At 42.8% G+C, this 16870-nt stretch overlaps 1 protein-coding gene across 1 annotated transcript; it reads left to right on the top strand.

Annotated features, from left to right (window-relative positions):
• Positions 1-2050: 2050 nt before the first annotated feature.
• wnt6b (wingless-type MMTV integration site family, member 6b) lies at positions 2051-16292 on the top strand. Its single transcript, XM_030786364.1, has 4 exons — positions 2051-2127; positions 5949-6169; positions 14612-14913; positions 15831-16292. Exons 1-4 carry the CDS (start codon positions 2051-2053, stop codon positions 16290-16292), a joined length of 1062 nt encoding a protein of 353 aa, XP_030642224.1.
• The last annotated feature ends 578 nt before the right edge of the window (positions 16293-16870 follow it).

Below are 16870 nucleotides of genomic sequence, written 5' to 3'. Positions count from 1 at the left end.
TGCTTACCTGGGTGCATGCCTGCTACAGGAGCATGACATGTATGATACCAGAGGGATTGCTTACCTGGGTGCATGCCTGCTACAGGGGCATGACATGTATGATACCAGAGGGATTGCTTACCTGGGTGCATGCCTGCTACAGGAGCATGACATGTATGATACCAGAGGGATTGCTTACCTGGGTGCATGCCTGCTACAGGAGCATGACATGTATGATACCAGAGGGATTGCTTACCTGGGTGCATGCCTGCTACAGGAGCATGACATGTATGATACCAGAGGGATTGCTTACCTGGGTGCATGCCTGCTACAGGAGCATGACATGTATGATACCAGAGGGATTGCTTACCTGGGTGCATGCCTGCTACAGGGCTTTATTTTTGCTCAGATGATGATGGTTGTATTGGCATACAATTCTGAACTGGTGACTTATATAAAGCAGGGGTTGTGCTTGAACCCTCTGAACATCTCCAAGGGATTATCTGTATTTGAGTTGCAACATATGTTTGAAGTGAAGGGGTTTTTGTTGTTGTGGTCATTTTTGCTTTTTATTTGTTTGTTTGTTTACTCATAAATGATTGATGCTTTATGGTGGTGTAAACTGATACTTGTTAATATCAATCTATACATGTAAGCAGCTCTTAGAGCATGAATTATATAATATCTACATAACATTATATCCAACATGAGTCCATATGCTGTGCTGGGTTAGTTAATCAGTTAATGATTTCTAAAATAAGGAGATTTAGGAGAGCCCTCACCTAACTGGTGAATGAAGAACTCTCAGAACACTCCACTGTCTCTCATGTTCCATTCTGTGTATCAGGGAACATTATGTTTTCCCACTTTCATATCACACAACAAAGAATAAAACACATGGCTTTGGGAAATTATTATAAGACATTGTTCTGATAACTGTTTAACTCATGTACATGTTTAGGTATGATAAATCTCATATTCAGATGTTCTGGATAAGTCCTGACTGTCGAGCAGTCAACATAAAATATAACTGTTTTATTTCCAGTGTGTGCAGTGAAATGCTTCAGAAATGTACAGTGTGAGATACACAATGGAACTTCGGTATGCTGTGGTTAATTTTCCATGATAATTTTCTTATCATGGAAAAATCTTGTAAAAAAAAAAACCAAAAAAAACTCCACTTGTGTACCAGGCTGATAGAAACCTTATTTTAAATTTGTGTCAGGTGGGTGCCGTGGGCCAGGTTTATTTTAACAAAATCAGTTTAGTCTTTTGCTCAACATCGTCTAATTATTTCATTGCATGTTGCTTCTTCGCTAAAAACAAGCGATTTTTTTAATTAAAAAAAAAAAGAAAAGAAAAGAAAAAACCTCTTCTGCCTGAAGCGACGTCACACCAAGTGGATGATGAACGCATTTCTTCGTGAAGGAAAGTAAGTCCCCAGATGAAGGCTGAGGGGAAAAGCCGAGGAGCATGTACGCATTGAGTTGGATTGTTCTTGACATTTACCTGTGTCTGGTAGAACCTTTTTTACCACTCATTTCTCGTGCCTGAAAGTAGTGAATAAGAGAGAGCGGTTGCGATTATGCAGTGGTGTTTATATATTCTGTAATAATTTGAAAGTGTTACGTTGAATTTCCTTGCAGTATCTGCAGTGTGTGTTTTTTGTAAATCTTGACCGTAGTCTGGCAACATTCCTCCGCTTCGGGCTGTTCGGCTCTGCAGGACAGAAATCGCCGTGCTATTGGAATTTGAAAGTTTTTCGTAAGGACTTGCTGTGTAATCCCTTGAACATTTCATCCGGTCATGTCGGTTTGAAATTGCTCGCCAAAGAAAAAGCACTGAACAGGCTGACAAATCTACATACGGATGCTGCAACTACCCAAATTGGATAACCGGAATACAGTGATGTTCTGAGGAGTTCAAAGGATTGTCTACGCATTTGGTGGAGGTGCTGAATCTATTCACAGAACATTACATTTATGCAAAGACACGCTTTTATCAGGTTTAGACAGGAAGTTTTCATTACCGCTCTTTCTGCTTAGTGTTGAACATAACCACTCTCATCAGGATGATTCCACTGTCTCGACCGCAACTTGCTGTCTTCTTTATTCTTCTTTGTCCGGTCAACATTATCGGACTATGGTGGTAAGTTAACCGCACGGCAACTGGTAATTGTAGTAACGACAAAGATTTGTGTTCTCTGAAGACAACTTTCAAGCTGATTAATTTACGTACTCTGTACTCTAAGCTGCAGACGTGAAACAGCTGAAAATATGACACATTCATTTTCATATCATGATAGCATTATTCGCGTGCTTGGAGTTAGCCTCTGGTCACACAAATTGTCTATTGCCATGACAGTCATTTTACGGAAATCCCTTGGTGAACTATCTCAAGGTTGATTTCTAAATTAAAAATAACCGATGGCGTTAGTTTAACTGTGATTTCATAGCCAAACTCTAAACAAAAACGTCGTGAAGATATTCTAAGAATTTAATGCACTACAATGCTAATTTATGACAATATAGAGTTACACAGCTAAACAAGACCATAATTGTTCAGATGTAAATAAAAGGGCCTACTGAATTAATTTGATCATTCAGCCTGTGATTTTACAATGGTTATCAAGATTTGAACATATGGGTGTTATCATCAGTAGTTATCTTTCATATAGCGGATTCTCTAAGGCTTTGGGAAAACCGCCGAGGGTTAAGTTAGCGGCTCCTTTAGATGTACTCACTGCAGGGTCAGAGTTGGAATTTTAGGTGGACCTTGAGGCAGAGGATGTTCTCAGGTCAGGTCTTTGACTTGTTTTAAACTGACAAACTCTAGATTGCTTGATAAACAGCAAGAGACTCCCAGCAACACGCAGTTAAAAATAATGACATCAAACTAGTATACATTTTCACCTCATTCATTTCTAGATCATGGTCAACACACGACTGGGCTTTAAATCTGTCCTCTGAGGTGCGGGCACACACACACGCACACACCTCAGGGCCATACAGTTGGAAGGACAAAGATGCTTTCTCATGGGAGTTGAGCAAACCTATTCTGTCTTCATATTCTTTGGTGAATCTGGCTCTGACAGACAAAATGCCTTTGGTGTGACTTAGAGATGAAATGGTGAGAGATAACTCTGTTCTCTGAGCCCTGAGCAGACTCTGCCGGGGGGACTCTCCTCCCCCTAGTCTCTCTGGGGTCAGTGACTGGCTGACAGCCAAGAGTCTGCCCACAGGTGTGCCTGTGCACGTGTTTGACTGACTCCCAGCTGGACAGTGGATGTTTGCCCCTTTGGCAGACGAGTCACTAAAACCACCATGCTATCTAGTCACTAAAAGCACCATGCTATCTAGTCACTAAAAGCACCATGCTATCTAGTCACTAAAAGCACCATGCTATCTGCATCAGCCACTACAGTGTTCTGCTGATTTTACAGCAATATGTCTCCCATGGAGAACAGAGAAGTTTCCAACCAGGGACCCAGAGAGATCAGATCAGATGAAGATTAGATGACACGGCTTGGCAGTGGCTTGGCCTTACAGTGTTTCAGCACAGGGATCATGGCCTTCGTTACTTGGACAGCTTTCAATATTCGGTATGACTCTGTGTCTTTGCTTATTCTGTGAAGAGCATGTAATGGACAGCAGTGATGCATTGGGTCCATGCAGCACAGAGGTTTGGGTGGTGTAATTTAGTGTTGCATTCACAGGGAAGAGTCTGTTGTGATTCTAAGCCATGGAGCATAAACATGAGCCCAGGCCCCTCTGCTGTGTTCCAGCCTTGTTGACCGACGACAGAAAGTATACTGTTGAGGATGAAATTCACTATTTTTTTAAAACTTAGAAAAAAGGGACTTTTAGTTCATGACCATGTCATTCATAGTGTAACCTGAGGTCTGCAGCAGATAGAGGCAGCTCATCTAAAGCAGATCAGATACGTTCTCTTAATCACTGAGAAGTTCTCTTAATCACTGTTTCATTCTCCATTTTTGTCTCTCTTATCTTTATGATGAATTGGGTTTGCCTTTGTTTTGTTTTTTTCGGTTCCTGATTACAGAGAGATGGTAAATCCTTGTTAATGTTATGATTAGACTCAGTCTTTGTTTCATCTCATCCAGGAACCTTGTCCAAGATGATAAATGGACGAGAAGAATAGACTTTGAGTAGAGATGGAGTGATAGTTTATCCGGGGCTTATGGTTCTTTTCTTTAGGCCAGAAACAGAACCTCATTCTGTGTAGGCACATCCACACTGATAGCATTTCGTATTCAGAATCAGAGCTGCTTCAAATAAGAGCTGAAAACAATACAGCCACTTATCTTTGTCTACATATTATGCAAGTCATATTCTAATCATTGCTTTGTTCCTAGGCAGCCTTCTAGCTCGTACAGTGTTGCGGCTGCTCTGTAAAACAAGGCTATGCCTCTCCCTCTGACAATGATACAACACTTGGGAAGGAGTAACAGTCCAACATGGTCGGCTTTTTTACGAGCCTACACCTCCCGATGTAAAAACGTGAGTCCATTATCTGAGAGAGGCTTTCGGAGCCGATGTCAAAGCTGGGATTTTGGCAGGGAGAATTGCCTGGGTTTGGAGCCTTTGGCACTCCAGGTAATCAGTCGCTGTCATAAGGAGATGAGCAGTTACTAATCTCTGTATCTGCACATTGGAAACATGAGTGTGCGCTGGAGTAGGACCTATACAAGGGCTCTGTAATGCCTGCCTATGAGGTGGTCCTCCTCTCCTTGTCTCTATGGAAACCTTGTCAATATATTGTCAATAAGTGGCAGAAGGCAGTTAATATCCACAAGTCATAAGTTATACAGCTGCACGGACTCATTGTGTAGACACAGCACTTAAATCCCGCACAAAGTGACCAAAAGTGTGATTTGGAACAATATACCTGTACTTTCCATGTAGAAAAGACTCATTTTTATAAATCCTACTGAGACCTCTCATATTGTCACCCTTAGTTATGCAGAATGTCTTGCCATTTATATCTTTTCTGCTCTTTAGTGCTCCATTAAGTGTGTGTTCAAATGAAATATTTTTCTAATCAAGATGTGATGCATCACTTCTGAAGCCAAGACATGTTACATCTCTTATCAGGCCGCCATGGTAGGGCTTGGCAAGAGTGTTTGGTTGACTTCTTAAAACAAACTCACAGAGCAGATGAATGTTATTAGTGCTGAAGATTAGCCTTGACAGAGGTGAATGGAAGGCAATGAGGTATTGTTTCAAAGCTCTGCTCCTATACACGACTTCATAATGATAAAAACTGACTTAAGCTACGTGGTTCAGTTCAGCTCCAGTCAGATACACTCACTTATTAAATGGGAAGAAGTGGAGAGCAGGATCCTTCTGCTATTACATCATAGTAACTGTCACAAGAAGAGCTGGCAACAGACCTGAGGCCTTTACTCCCATTAGGAGATGAAATAAACAATTTACTCAAGTATAAACATCCATCTGCCAACACTTCTAAAGAAACCCCACGGTTATGATGCTCCTCTTCTGTCTTTATAAATGATCTGTTTACATTTAGTGGGTTAATGCGATTACCAATGACATTTTTGTGTTTCTTTTGCTAGTAATTGTCTTTTTTCTGTATATTTTCCCAATTAATAAATGACAAAATATTCCAAATTAGGAAAGTCACACCCAGTCCCATGTCAGTCATACCAAAGAGTTAACCTTAGAGCTGGTTAATCAAACCTAGTCCTGTACCTAACTTGACCTTAGACCTGGATAACAAAATGTGAGCTTTGTAAGTATGCCAAACTGCATGTAGGTGTTTGGTGTGCTGTTATTGTGTTCAGAGAGACAGTTGTAGTAGTTCAGAGAGACAGTTGTAGTAGTTCAGAGAGACTAGTTGTGTATGAAGCTGTGTGCTGTTGCAGGTGATTCATGTTGTGCAGAGACACTGTGAGCCATGTGAGGAATATTCTGTGGTTTTGTGTGCAGGGCTGTGGGGAGCCCTCTGGTCGTGGACCCGAACAGTATCTGTAGGAAGACGAAGCGTCTGGCGGGGAAGCAGGCAGAACTCTGCCAGACACAGCCAGAGACCGTCAGTGAGGTCGCCAAAGGCGCCAGGCTGGGCGTACGGGAATGCCAGTACCAGTTTCGCTTTCGCCGCTGGAACTGCACCAGCCAGAACAAGTCCTTTGGCAAAATCCTGCAACAAGGTTAGTGTGTTTCTACAAAGACATGGGAATCTTTTTTTCCACTGTGGCTACAAGAGTTACAGTGATCTCAGTATCTTGATTTTGACTTCATGTTGTCTCACCACGGCCTTGATCTCCTCACTTTAAGTTCACACACCAGTGCCCTCGTTTCAACTCCAAGTTTGAACCTGACTGCACAGAGCAGCTGTTTTCTCTGACAGAGACGGATTCTCACTTGAGTGGTCCTCTCCTGCATCAAATTGCTCCCTCAAAATTATCCTCCACATTACGTGGCATAATCTCTGGTCTCCCTCAACTCCTAGCCCTTTGAACTGCACAATAAAATGAATGTAGACCTACAGTTCTGAGCAATTATTCAGCTGTTTTCAGGGCTGTCCCCTCCTGTTCCTTCATCTTTATTACTGCCTCTACAGAGACATTACTGGGTGTGTTTAGTCAGCCCTGGGTGTGTACTGGGTCAGTACTGGGTCTGTTTAGACAGTACTGGGTGTGTAATGTGTCTGTAGACATATTAGTGTGTCTGTAGAGACATTAGTGTGTCTGTAGACATATTAGTGTGTCTGTAAACATATTACTGTGTATGTAGAGACATTAGTGTGTCTGTAGACATATTAGTGTGTCTGTAGAGACATTAGTGTGTCTGTAGAGACATTAGTGTGTCTGTAGAGACATATTAGTGTGTCTGTAGAGACATTAGTGTGTCTGTAAACATATTAGTGTGTATGTAGAGACATTAGTGTGTCTGTAGAGACATTAGTGTGTCTGTAAACATATTAGTGTGTATGTAGAGACATTAGTGTGTCTGTAGACATATTAGTGTGTATGTAGAGACATTAGTGTGTCTGTAGAGACATTAGTGTGTCTGTAAACATATTAGTGTGTATGTAGAGACATTAGTGTGTCTGTAGACATATTAGTGTGTATGTAGAGACATTAGTGTGTCTGTAGACATATTAGTGTGTATGTAGAGACATTAGTGTGTCTGTAGAGACATTAGTGTGTCTGTAGACATATTAGTGTGTCTGTAGAGACATTAGTGTGTCTGTAGAGACATTAGTGTGTCTGTAAACATATTAGTGTGTATGTAGAGACATTAGTGTGTCTGTAGACATATTAGTGTGTATGTAGAGACATTAGTGTGTCTGTAGACATATTAGTGTGTATGTAGAGACATTAGTGTGTCTGTAGAGACATTAGTGTGTCTGTAGACATATTAGTGTGTCTGTAGAGACATTAGTGTGTCTGTAGAGACATTAGTGTGTATGTAGAGACATTAGTGTGTCTGTAGACATATTAGTGTGTATGTAGAGACATTAGTGTGTCTGTAGAGACATTAGTGTGTCTGTAAACATATTAGTATGTCTGTAGAGACATTAGTGTGTCTGTAGACATATTAGTGTGTATGTAGAGACATTAGTGTGTCTGTAGACATATTAGTATGTCTGTAGAGACATTAGTGTGTCTGTAAACATATTAGTGTGTCTGTAGACATATTAGTGTGTCTGTAGACATATTAGTGTGTCTGTAGAGACATTAGTGTGTCTGTAGACATATTAGTGTGTCTGTAGAGACATTAGTGTGTCTGTAGAGACATTAGTGTGTATGTAGAGACATTAGTGTGTCTGTAGACATATTAGTGTGTCTGTAGAGACATTAGTGTGTCTGTAAACATATTAGCGTGTCTGTAGACATATTAGTGTGTCTGTAGACACATTAGTGTGTCTGTAGACATATTAGTGTGTCTGTAGAGACATTAGTGTGTCTGTAAACATATTAGTGTGTCTGTAGACATATTAGTGTGTCTGTAGAGACATTAGTGTGTCTGTAAACATATTAGTGTGTCTGTAGAGACATTAGTGTTTCTGTAGAGACATTAGTGTGTCTGTACACATATTAGTATGTCTGTAGACATATTAGTGTGTCTAGTTAGACAGTACTGGGTCTGGCTTTATTTGAGCACTGGTCAACTGTAGTTTGGTCAGAGAAGGGTCAGGTATACCCAATATCTGTCTAATCATGTCTGAGAAAGTGCCTCCGAAATTCATCAAGAGCACAGTGAATAAGATGAACAACCAAAAGAAAAAAAGAAACAGAATAATCAAACAGTCAGTTGGCAGTAAAAGTCTCTTTACATGGTTGGCAGTAAAAGTCTCTTTACATGGTTGGCAGTAAATGTCTCTTTGCATGGTTGGCAGTAAAAGTCTCTTTGCATGGTTGGCAGTAAAAGTCTCTTTACATGGTTGGCAGTAAAAGTCTCTTTACATGGTTGGCAGTAAAAGTCTCTTTACATGGTTGGCAGTAAAAGTCTCTTTACATGGTTGGCAGTAAAAGTCTCTTTACATGGTTGGCAGTAAAAGTCTCTTTACATGGTTGGCAGTAAAAGTCTCTTTACATGGTTGGCAGTAAAAGTCTCTTTACATGGTTGGCAGTAAAAGTCTCTTTACATGGTTGGCAGTAAAAGTCTCTTTACATGGTTGGTAGTAAATGTCTCTTTACATGGCAATGAAATGATTAAAGGTAGTTGGATGTATTGTACTGCTTTAATGTGGAAGTTTGGACGGACAGGTAAAAGACATTTGAACAACATTAGGAGGTGTAATGTAGGTGACTGTTCATTGGCTAGACACTGGCATTGGACTGTTTTTTGTTTGTTTGTTTTTATTATTATTATGATTATTATTATTATTATTATGATTATGATTATTATTATTGTCACCAGCAGAGGGCAGAGTTTCTGTTTGCTCCAGTCAGTGCTCCTCCACATTGCTATAACTAAGATATGACCATCAGTTTAGTCTTCTCTGGCCTTTGGTAATATTATTGCTGTGTTACTGCTCGTGAAAACAGGTTTGTGAGTGAAGTGGTGCAGGGATGGAGTTGCATTCATTATTTGGCTTCCTGTGGAGACGTGTTTCCACATGGATTGCAACATGATTGCTCTCAGTGTCTGCACCAGGCAGCACAGACAGAATAGGAGGAGACTGCCTCACAAACTGAAAATTCATCACAAATTCCTCTCTGTCTATAAGTGAGACTTAAGTGCTCCTCTGGTCTGAAGGATTTGCAACAATTACCCCAGTGTCGTTTTAATGACCGTGTATCAGTAAGGAGATCTCTGTAAAGACAGGTTCACTTCCGCCTCTGCATAACGGCTGCACAAAGTGGCTCACATATTTTTCCCCTGTGAAAAAATAACTGGGGGCTATTTTCTCCCTCTGTTTAAACATATAAACCAATGCTGTTGTTGTCTTGGCCCAAGGAGGGGCCCAAGGAGGAGGGGCTCTTAATGACAGAGTTCTCTGGTTACCCTGTCTGCTGCTTAAACACGTTGTCTCTGAGTTGTAATGAAGTAATTAGATTTGTTTAGAGACAACATGTGGTTCCAGTGAGAAAATTATGATAATAATTTCACATATCTGTAATTTCTTGTGTTGCGTCAAGTACATGTCTCTTTGTTGCTGGGTCTGAGCTGCCTGTCAGTCATAGTTTACTGGTCTAGTGTTGTCAGTCATAGTTTACTGGTCTAGTATTGTCAGTCATAGTTTACTTGTCTAGTGTCGTCAGTCATAATGTACTGGTCTAGTGTTGTCAGTCATAGTGTACTGGTCTAGTGTTGTCAGTCATGGTGTACTGGTCTAGTTTTATTAGTCATAGTTTACTGGTCTAGTGTCGTCAGTCATAGTTTACTTGTCTAGTGTCGTCAGTCATAATGTACTGGTCTAGTGTTGTCAGTCATAGTGTACTGGTCTAGTGTTGTCAGTCATGGTGTACTGGTCTAGTTTTATTAGTCATAGTTTACTGGTCTAGTGTCGTCAGTCATAGTTTACTGGTCTAGTGTCGTCAGTCATAATGTACTGGTCTAGTGTTGTCAGTCATAGTTTACTGGTCTAGTGTTGTCAGTCATAGTTTACTGGTCTAGTGTCGTCAGTCATAATGTACTGGTCTAGTGTTGTCAGTCATAGTTTACTGGTCTAGTGTTGTCAGTCATAGTTTACTGGTCTAGTGTTGTCAGTCATAGTTTACTGGTCTAGTGTCGTCAGTCATAGTTTACTGGTCTAGTGTCGTCAGTCATAGTTTACTGGTCTAGTGTCGTCAGCCATAGTTTACTGGTCTAGTGTTGTCAGTCATAGTTTACTGGTCTAGTGTTGTCAGTCATAGTTTACTGGTCTAGTGTTGTCAGTCATGGTGTACTGGTCTAGTGTCGTCAGTCATAGTGTACTGGTCTAGTGTTATCAGTCATAGTGTACTGGTCTAGTGTCGTCAGTCATAGTGTACTGGTCTAGTGTCATCAGTCATAGTGTACTGGTCTAGTGTTGTCAGTCATAGTTTACTGGTCTAGTGTCGTCAGTCATAATGTACTGGTCTAGTGTTGTCAGTCATAGTTTACTGGTCTAGTGTTGTCAGTCATAGTTTACTGGTATAGTGTTGTCAGTCATAGTTTACTGGTCTAGTGTCGTCAGTCATAGTTTACTGGTCTAGTGTTGTCAGTCATAGTTTACTGGTCTAGTGTCGTCAGTCATAGTGTACTGGTCTAGTGTTATCAGTCATAGTTTACTGGTCTAGTGTCGTCAGTCATAATGTACTGGTCTAGTGTTATCAGTCATAGTTTACTGGTCTAGTGTCGTCAGTCATAGTTTACTGGTCTAGTGTCGTCAGTCATAGTTTACTGGTCTAGTGTCGTCAGTCATAATGTACTGGTCTAGTGTTGTCAGTCATAGTTTACTGGTCTAGTGTTGTCAGTCATAGTTTACTGGTCTAGTGTCGTCAGTCATAGTGTACTGGTCTAGTGTTATCAGTCATAGTTTACTGGTCTAGTGTTGTCAGTCATAGTTTACTGGTCTAGTGTCGTCAGTCATAGTTTACTTGTCTAGTGTCGTCAGTCATAATGTACTGGTCTAGTGTCGTCAGTCATAGTGTACTGGTCTAGTGTCGTCAGTCATAGTTTACTGGTCTAGTGTCGTCAGTCATAGTGTACTGGTCTAGTGTTATCAGTCATAGTTTACTGGTCTAGTGTTGTCAGTCATAGTTTACTGGTCTAGTGTCGTCAGTCATAGTTTACTTGTCTAGTGTCGTCAGTCATAATGTACTGGTCTAGTGTCGTCAGTCATAGTGTACTGGTCTAGTGTTGTCAGGAGCCTTTAGGAATTAAGGTTTGTGCCAAACTGAAGCATTTTGTAAACAACTGTGAACTCGCATATCATGATTTTATCATAATTTTGATCCCTTACATTCATATTCAGATATATGTGATTCCTGTTTGAGTCTGTACAGTTTTGAGCTGTATGGTCATGAATATTGATAGCATTACTCGCTGTTTGCTTTCAGAGTTTTGCTAATATAAACTATCCCAGTTCCTATCTGACCAGCTCAGAGTACATGATTTATACTCCTACTACAGGTCATACATTTGCACAGCAGATGTGTTTGGTATCTGACCTTACAGCAGTTATTACTAGGCTTGTCTGTGCTGAGCTAAAAGGAGTGTGTGTGTGTGTGTGTGTGTGTGTGTAAGTCACTATGGAGCTGTTGGAGGGCAGAAAAACTGTTGTCCCAGACACTAAGTTGATCGTGTGTCTTGTTTTCCCTGTGTATATGTCACCTGCAGATTTTGTCCGTGTGAACTGGGGAAACTTTGTATGTGGTGTGTGCCGTATGTGTTATTTCCAACCTCACTACTGGGAGACATTATGGTTCACTGCCCACAGGTGTGTGTGTGTGTGCGCGCGTGTGTGTGTGTCTGTGTGTTTGGGGGTTCAACAGTTTAACTGTGGTAAAGCTATTAAGATGTCAGCATGCAGAGACTGTAACCTGGAATGTGTATTTACTGGAGCAAAAGTGTGATGAGTATTTGAGGATTACTCATACTCCCCTAGTGTGGCTCAGCTTGATTCAATTGGATCTCAGGTATGTAACAAGAAATGCACAATGAACGAGCTCAGCCTTTCCCGTGTGATAGCAACACATGGAGGCAAAATCAATCAATCAAAATGATTCACGCCCCTCTGCGTGTGTGTGTCTCTCTCTCTAACATGTGGTAGAGAGGACCAGCATTCACCCCTTCCCTCATGCATCATTTGCTTAAAGATTGAGTATTAAAAAAATATTTGCTAATTCGGGCAGAAGCCCCCTCTGGCAGAAGTTCTCTAACAGACAGGCCCGGGCACAGGCAGCTGCTGAAATTTGTTTGGAATTTGTATCTCAGAGGAAAGTGTAACAGTGACTCTCAGGGCTCTCTCATGATCCCCTGTCTCTGTGAGTTCTATCACAAAGACTTTGTGTGTACGCTAATTAAGGATTATTCATGGCGACACTGTCCCTGTGCGAGACGTCAGGTGTTTTTGCAAAATGTTTCTTTGGCATTTTTATCTCAGGAGAGGAACACGACCTCTTACCTCTGTAAACAACAGTAAAAAAAATGTAAAAAGCCACAGCTTTGAAGCCAACTGACTTGTAAAGGCTATTCACTGGGTTGGCCCTGGGTTATACCCCCCTCTCTCTTTCTCCTTGTCTCACACACATACACACACACGCACACAGACACACACACGCACACAGACACACACACATGCACACAGTCACACACGCACACAGACGCACACACATGCACACAGACACACACACACACACACAGACACACACACACATAGATGCACATAGGCGCACATACACTCACACACATACACTCACACACACACATGCACGCCCGCAGACATACACACATGCACACAGACACAAACACTCTCACACACACACACACACACACACACAGATACATGCTACCCAGCATGGAGACATCAGTGGGTGTGCGGACACACAGCTGGGATTAATATCAGAGTGCTGGTGTGCAGCCCCTCGCACGGCACCAATTCCATTTCACTAAACTTTAATGAATCCCATTCACTGAATCATGTGATACAGAATTGGCAAAGGTTTGAGTAGTGACTGCACGCTCTTGTCTTCCAGCTCCAGAAAATAAAAGTCATTCATTTTAACTTCATCACAATGAGCTGTTTAGTGCCTCCTCTCTCCTCTCCTCTCCTCTCCTCTCCACTCCTTCCCTCTCCTCTCCTCTCCACTCTTCTCCTCTCCACTCTTCTCCTCTCCTCTCCTCTCCACTCTTCTCCTCTCCACTCCACTCCTCTCCACTCCACTCCTCTCTTCTCCTCTCCTCTCCACTCTTCTCCTCTCCTCTCCTCTCCTCTCCACTCCACTCCTCTCCACTCTTCTCCTCTCCACTCTTCTCCACTCCTCTCCTCTCCACTCCACTCCTCTCCACTCCTTCCCTCTCCTCTCCTCTCCACTCTTCTCCTCTCCTCTCCTCTCCACTCCACTCCACTCCTCTCCTCTCCTCTCCACTCCACTCCTCTCCACTCCTCTCCTTTCCTCTCCTCTCCTCTCCTCTCCACTCTTCTCCTCTCCTCTCCACTCTTCTCCACTCCACTCTCTCCTCTCCTCTCCACTCCACTCCTCTCCACTCCACTCTTCTCCACTCCACTCTTCTCCTCTCCTCTCCACTCCTCTCCTTTCCTCTCCACTCTTCTCCACTCCACTCTTCTCCTCTCCTCTCCACTCTTCTCCACTCCACTCTCTCCTCTCCACTCCTCTCCACTCCACTCTTCTCCACTCCTCTCCTTTCCTCTCCTCTCCTCTCCTCTCCACTCTTCTCCTCTCCTCTCCACTCTTCTCCACTCCACTCTCTCCTCTCCTCTCCTCTCCACTCCACTCCTCTCCACTCCTCTCCTTTCCTCTCCTCTCCTCTCCTCTCCACTCTTCTCCTCTCCTCTCCACTCTTCTCCACTCCACTCTCTCCTCTCCTCTCCACTCCACTCCTCTCCACTCCACTCTTCTCCACTCCACTCTTCTCCTCTCCTCTCCACTCCTCTCCTTTCCTCTCCACTCTTCTCCACTCCACTCTTCTCCTCTCCTCTCCTCTCCTCTCCTCTCCACTCTTCTCCACTCTTCTCCTCTCCTCTCCACTCCTCTTCTTCTTTCTCTGTGTTGACTGTAACGAAACAGTTTTGTTTAGATGTACTGTAAAAAGACTGCTGTTGTGTCTTAGGTCAGGGGGTCGTCCAAATCCAAGCTGAATGTAATGTTGGATGTCTGCCGGCTGTAGAGCCTGGTCTGAGAGCCTCTCTACACCGACAGCCCCTCAACTGTGGAATATGTGAAACACCAGGGTCTCAGTGCCTAGAGTGCCCCCTCCCCACTGTTAGCACAAGTTACACAGTGGCCTCCTCTCACATGTCTGCTTTCTTTCTCTCTGTATGTATGTGTTTGTGTACACTCTTAATCTGCTATGTGTATGTGTACACTTTTAATCTGCCAGATATTCGAAAGACTCGTTTGTGTACGCTTTTAATCTGCTGTATGTATGTGTTTGTGTACACTTTTAATCTGCTGTGTGTATGTGTGTGTTTGTGTACACTTTTAATCTGCCAGATATTCGAGAGACCGCGTTTGTGTACGCCATCACAGCGGCAGGTGTGACTCACGCAGTTACACAGGCCTGCAGTATGGGAGAGCTCCTCCAGTGCGGCTGTGAGGCCACTCGTAGTCGAGCACCTCCACGTCCTCCCGCTGCCTCCCCTGGTGAAGGTGTGAAGTGGGAGTGGGGCGGCTGTGGAGACGATGTGGAGTTTGGGTACGAGAAGTCCAAGCAGTTCATGGACGCCAAGAGGAAGAAGGGGAAAAGCGACATTAGAACACTGATCGACCTCCATAACAACGAAGCTGGCAGACTGGTACAGCCACGAAACTCATTTGTGTTCTAGCTCTCCAAACCCACTCAATCATTCTCTGTTACCCTCATGTTCTAATGGCGAACATGGCAGATTTGGACAAGAGATGGAAACATTGCTGCAGGTTGTTTTTGCATGCCCAGTGAATGCTTGAGATGACTGGTTTTTGTATTTAAACAGAGGCGTTACATGCACAGCCATGTTTTGTGTTGCCAGCTCAGATCTTCAAAGATAGTGAAGCCTAAATGAAGAGATAAAAGTCTGTGTATGGGCTGCCTACGAACCGTTCAGCCTCAGTTCAACTTGGCATAGACTGAAAATTATACAGCAGATTGAGATAAAGATGGTTAAGCACCCTGATTACTTAAAGTATTCCTTCCTGGCTCTCAAATACAAGAAGAAACATTATTAAATTACAAGTAAAACATCAACAAATAGAAAAAGTAATGTAGGCTACATTGTCTTATGTATTGTGATAGGCAAGAGTGACTGAAGCAGCACTGTAACTATTAGTTAATTACATTCATTATGATGAAACAAGAAATCAAGTGAATGCCACACATTTTGTTTTTAACTTTTTTAACTCTTAAAGCTGAGAACCTTAAGTCTCATAAAAAGTCAGTTTTGTGGATCTCTGTCTTGTCTGGCTTTTAAGGAGCATGGTTAATTTGGTCAATAAGGTAAGTGCCTAAGAATCACATTTAGCAAAGCCAGTATTTCAGTGCTGGACTCGTCAGATTAGGGTCAGGATGGAGCGACAGGGTTAGGGGTGGAAAGAGGTAGGGAAATTTGGCTCTCTTTTTAAAGGACAGTTTTTACAGTTTTGTAATTCTTTACAGGATTTACGGGGTGTAAATTCCCTCTGGATAACATCTGCTTTCATCTCACCAATCTCTCTCTCTCTTGTGTCTGAACTCCAGGCAGTGAAGAACCATATGAGAACTGAGTGCAAATGTCATGGACTATCTGGCTCCTGCACTCTGAGAACCTGCTGGAAAAAGATGCCACACTTCCGCGAGGTGGGCGACCGGCTGCTCGAGAGGTTTAACGGAGCATCCAAAGTGATGGGCGGTAACGACGGCAAGACGCTCGTTCCTGTCGGTCAGAACATCAAACCGCCAGACAAAGAAGATCTGATCTACTCGGCCGAGTCTCCAGATTTCTGTCTGCCAAACAGGAAGACGGGCTCTCTGGGGACGCGCGGCCGCGTGTGCAACAGTACCGCCATGGACGTGAGCGGCTGCGACCTGCTTTGTTGTGAACGCGGTTACAGAGATGAAACCGTGGTCTTTGAGGAGAACTGCCTGTGTCGCTTCCATTGGTGCTGTGTGGTGCAGTGCAAGAAGTGCTCTGTCCGGAGAGAGTTAAGCCTCTGTCTTTAGGCCTGACCTGAACCACTGGAGCACTCATGCTGAAACCAAACCTCCAGAGGAGGCCTGTGACATTTCCTCTGCGGAGAGACTCTGGACCATCTGGAAACATGGGAGAATGTGCAGCATTCTGGCACAGGATGGGCATTGCTCAAATACAAAGCCTCAAGCCTTAAAATAAGCCAGAATGAATAAAATACTGTAACTACCGAGGTTAGTCTTACAGGTCCCATACTTATGCAAACTGTAAGAGGGATACCTGAAGAGGACCTCACTTACTTTATCTTCAAACTGTAAGAGAGATACCTGAAGAGGACCTCACTTTCTTTATCTTCAAACTGTAAGAGAGATACCTGAAGAGGACCTCATTTACTTTATCTTCAAAGTGAAGAGGTGATAGATTTGAGTTTTGATAGATATTTGCTGATTCAGCATAATCATATGTGAAGTAGCCATGATCAGTGGATGAGTTAGTGACGTCTTCAGTTAAGGGAATAGACTCATTCAGAACAAACGCACAGGAGCTCGGCAGCCGGGCCCAACAGTGACAGTCTATGGACGTGACTTTGCTGTTGTGCATATGCAGAGGG

The sequence above is a fragment of the Chanos chanos genome, chromosome 10 (genome assembly GCF_902362185.1).
Source record: "Chanos chanos chromosome 10, fChaCha1.1, whole genome shotgun sequence".
Lineage (NCBI taxonomy): Eukaryota > Metazoa > Chordata > Actinopteri > Gonorynchiformes > Chanidae > Chanos > Chanos chanos.
The sequence above is the reverse complement of the archived record's forward strand: the minus strand, read 5'-3'. Positions and strand labels throughout refer to the sequence as shown.

Coding starts and splice junctions, on each gene's coding strand:
- wnt6b (XM_030786364.1), top strand. CDS start 2,051: ATGATTCCACTGTCTCGACCGCAACTTGCTGTCTTCTTTATTCTTCTT. Junction 6,170..14,611: donor TGGCAAAATCCTGCAACAAG/GTTAGTGTGTTT, acceptor TTAATCTGCCAG/ATATTCGAGAGACCGCGTTT. Junction 14,914..15,830: donor ACAACGAAGCTGGCAGACTG/GTACAGCCACGA, acceptor TCTGAACTCCAG/GCAGTGAAGAACCATATGAG.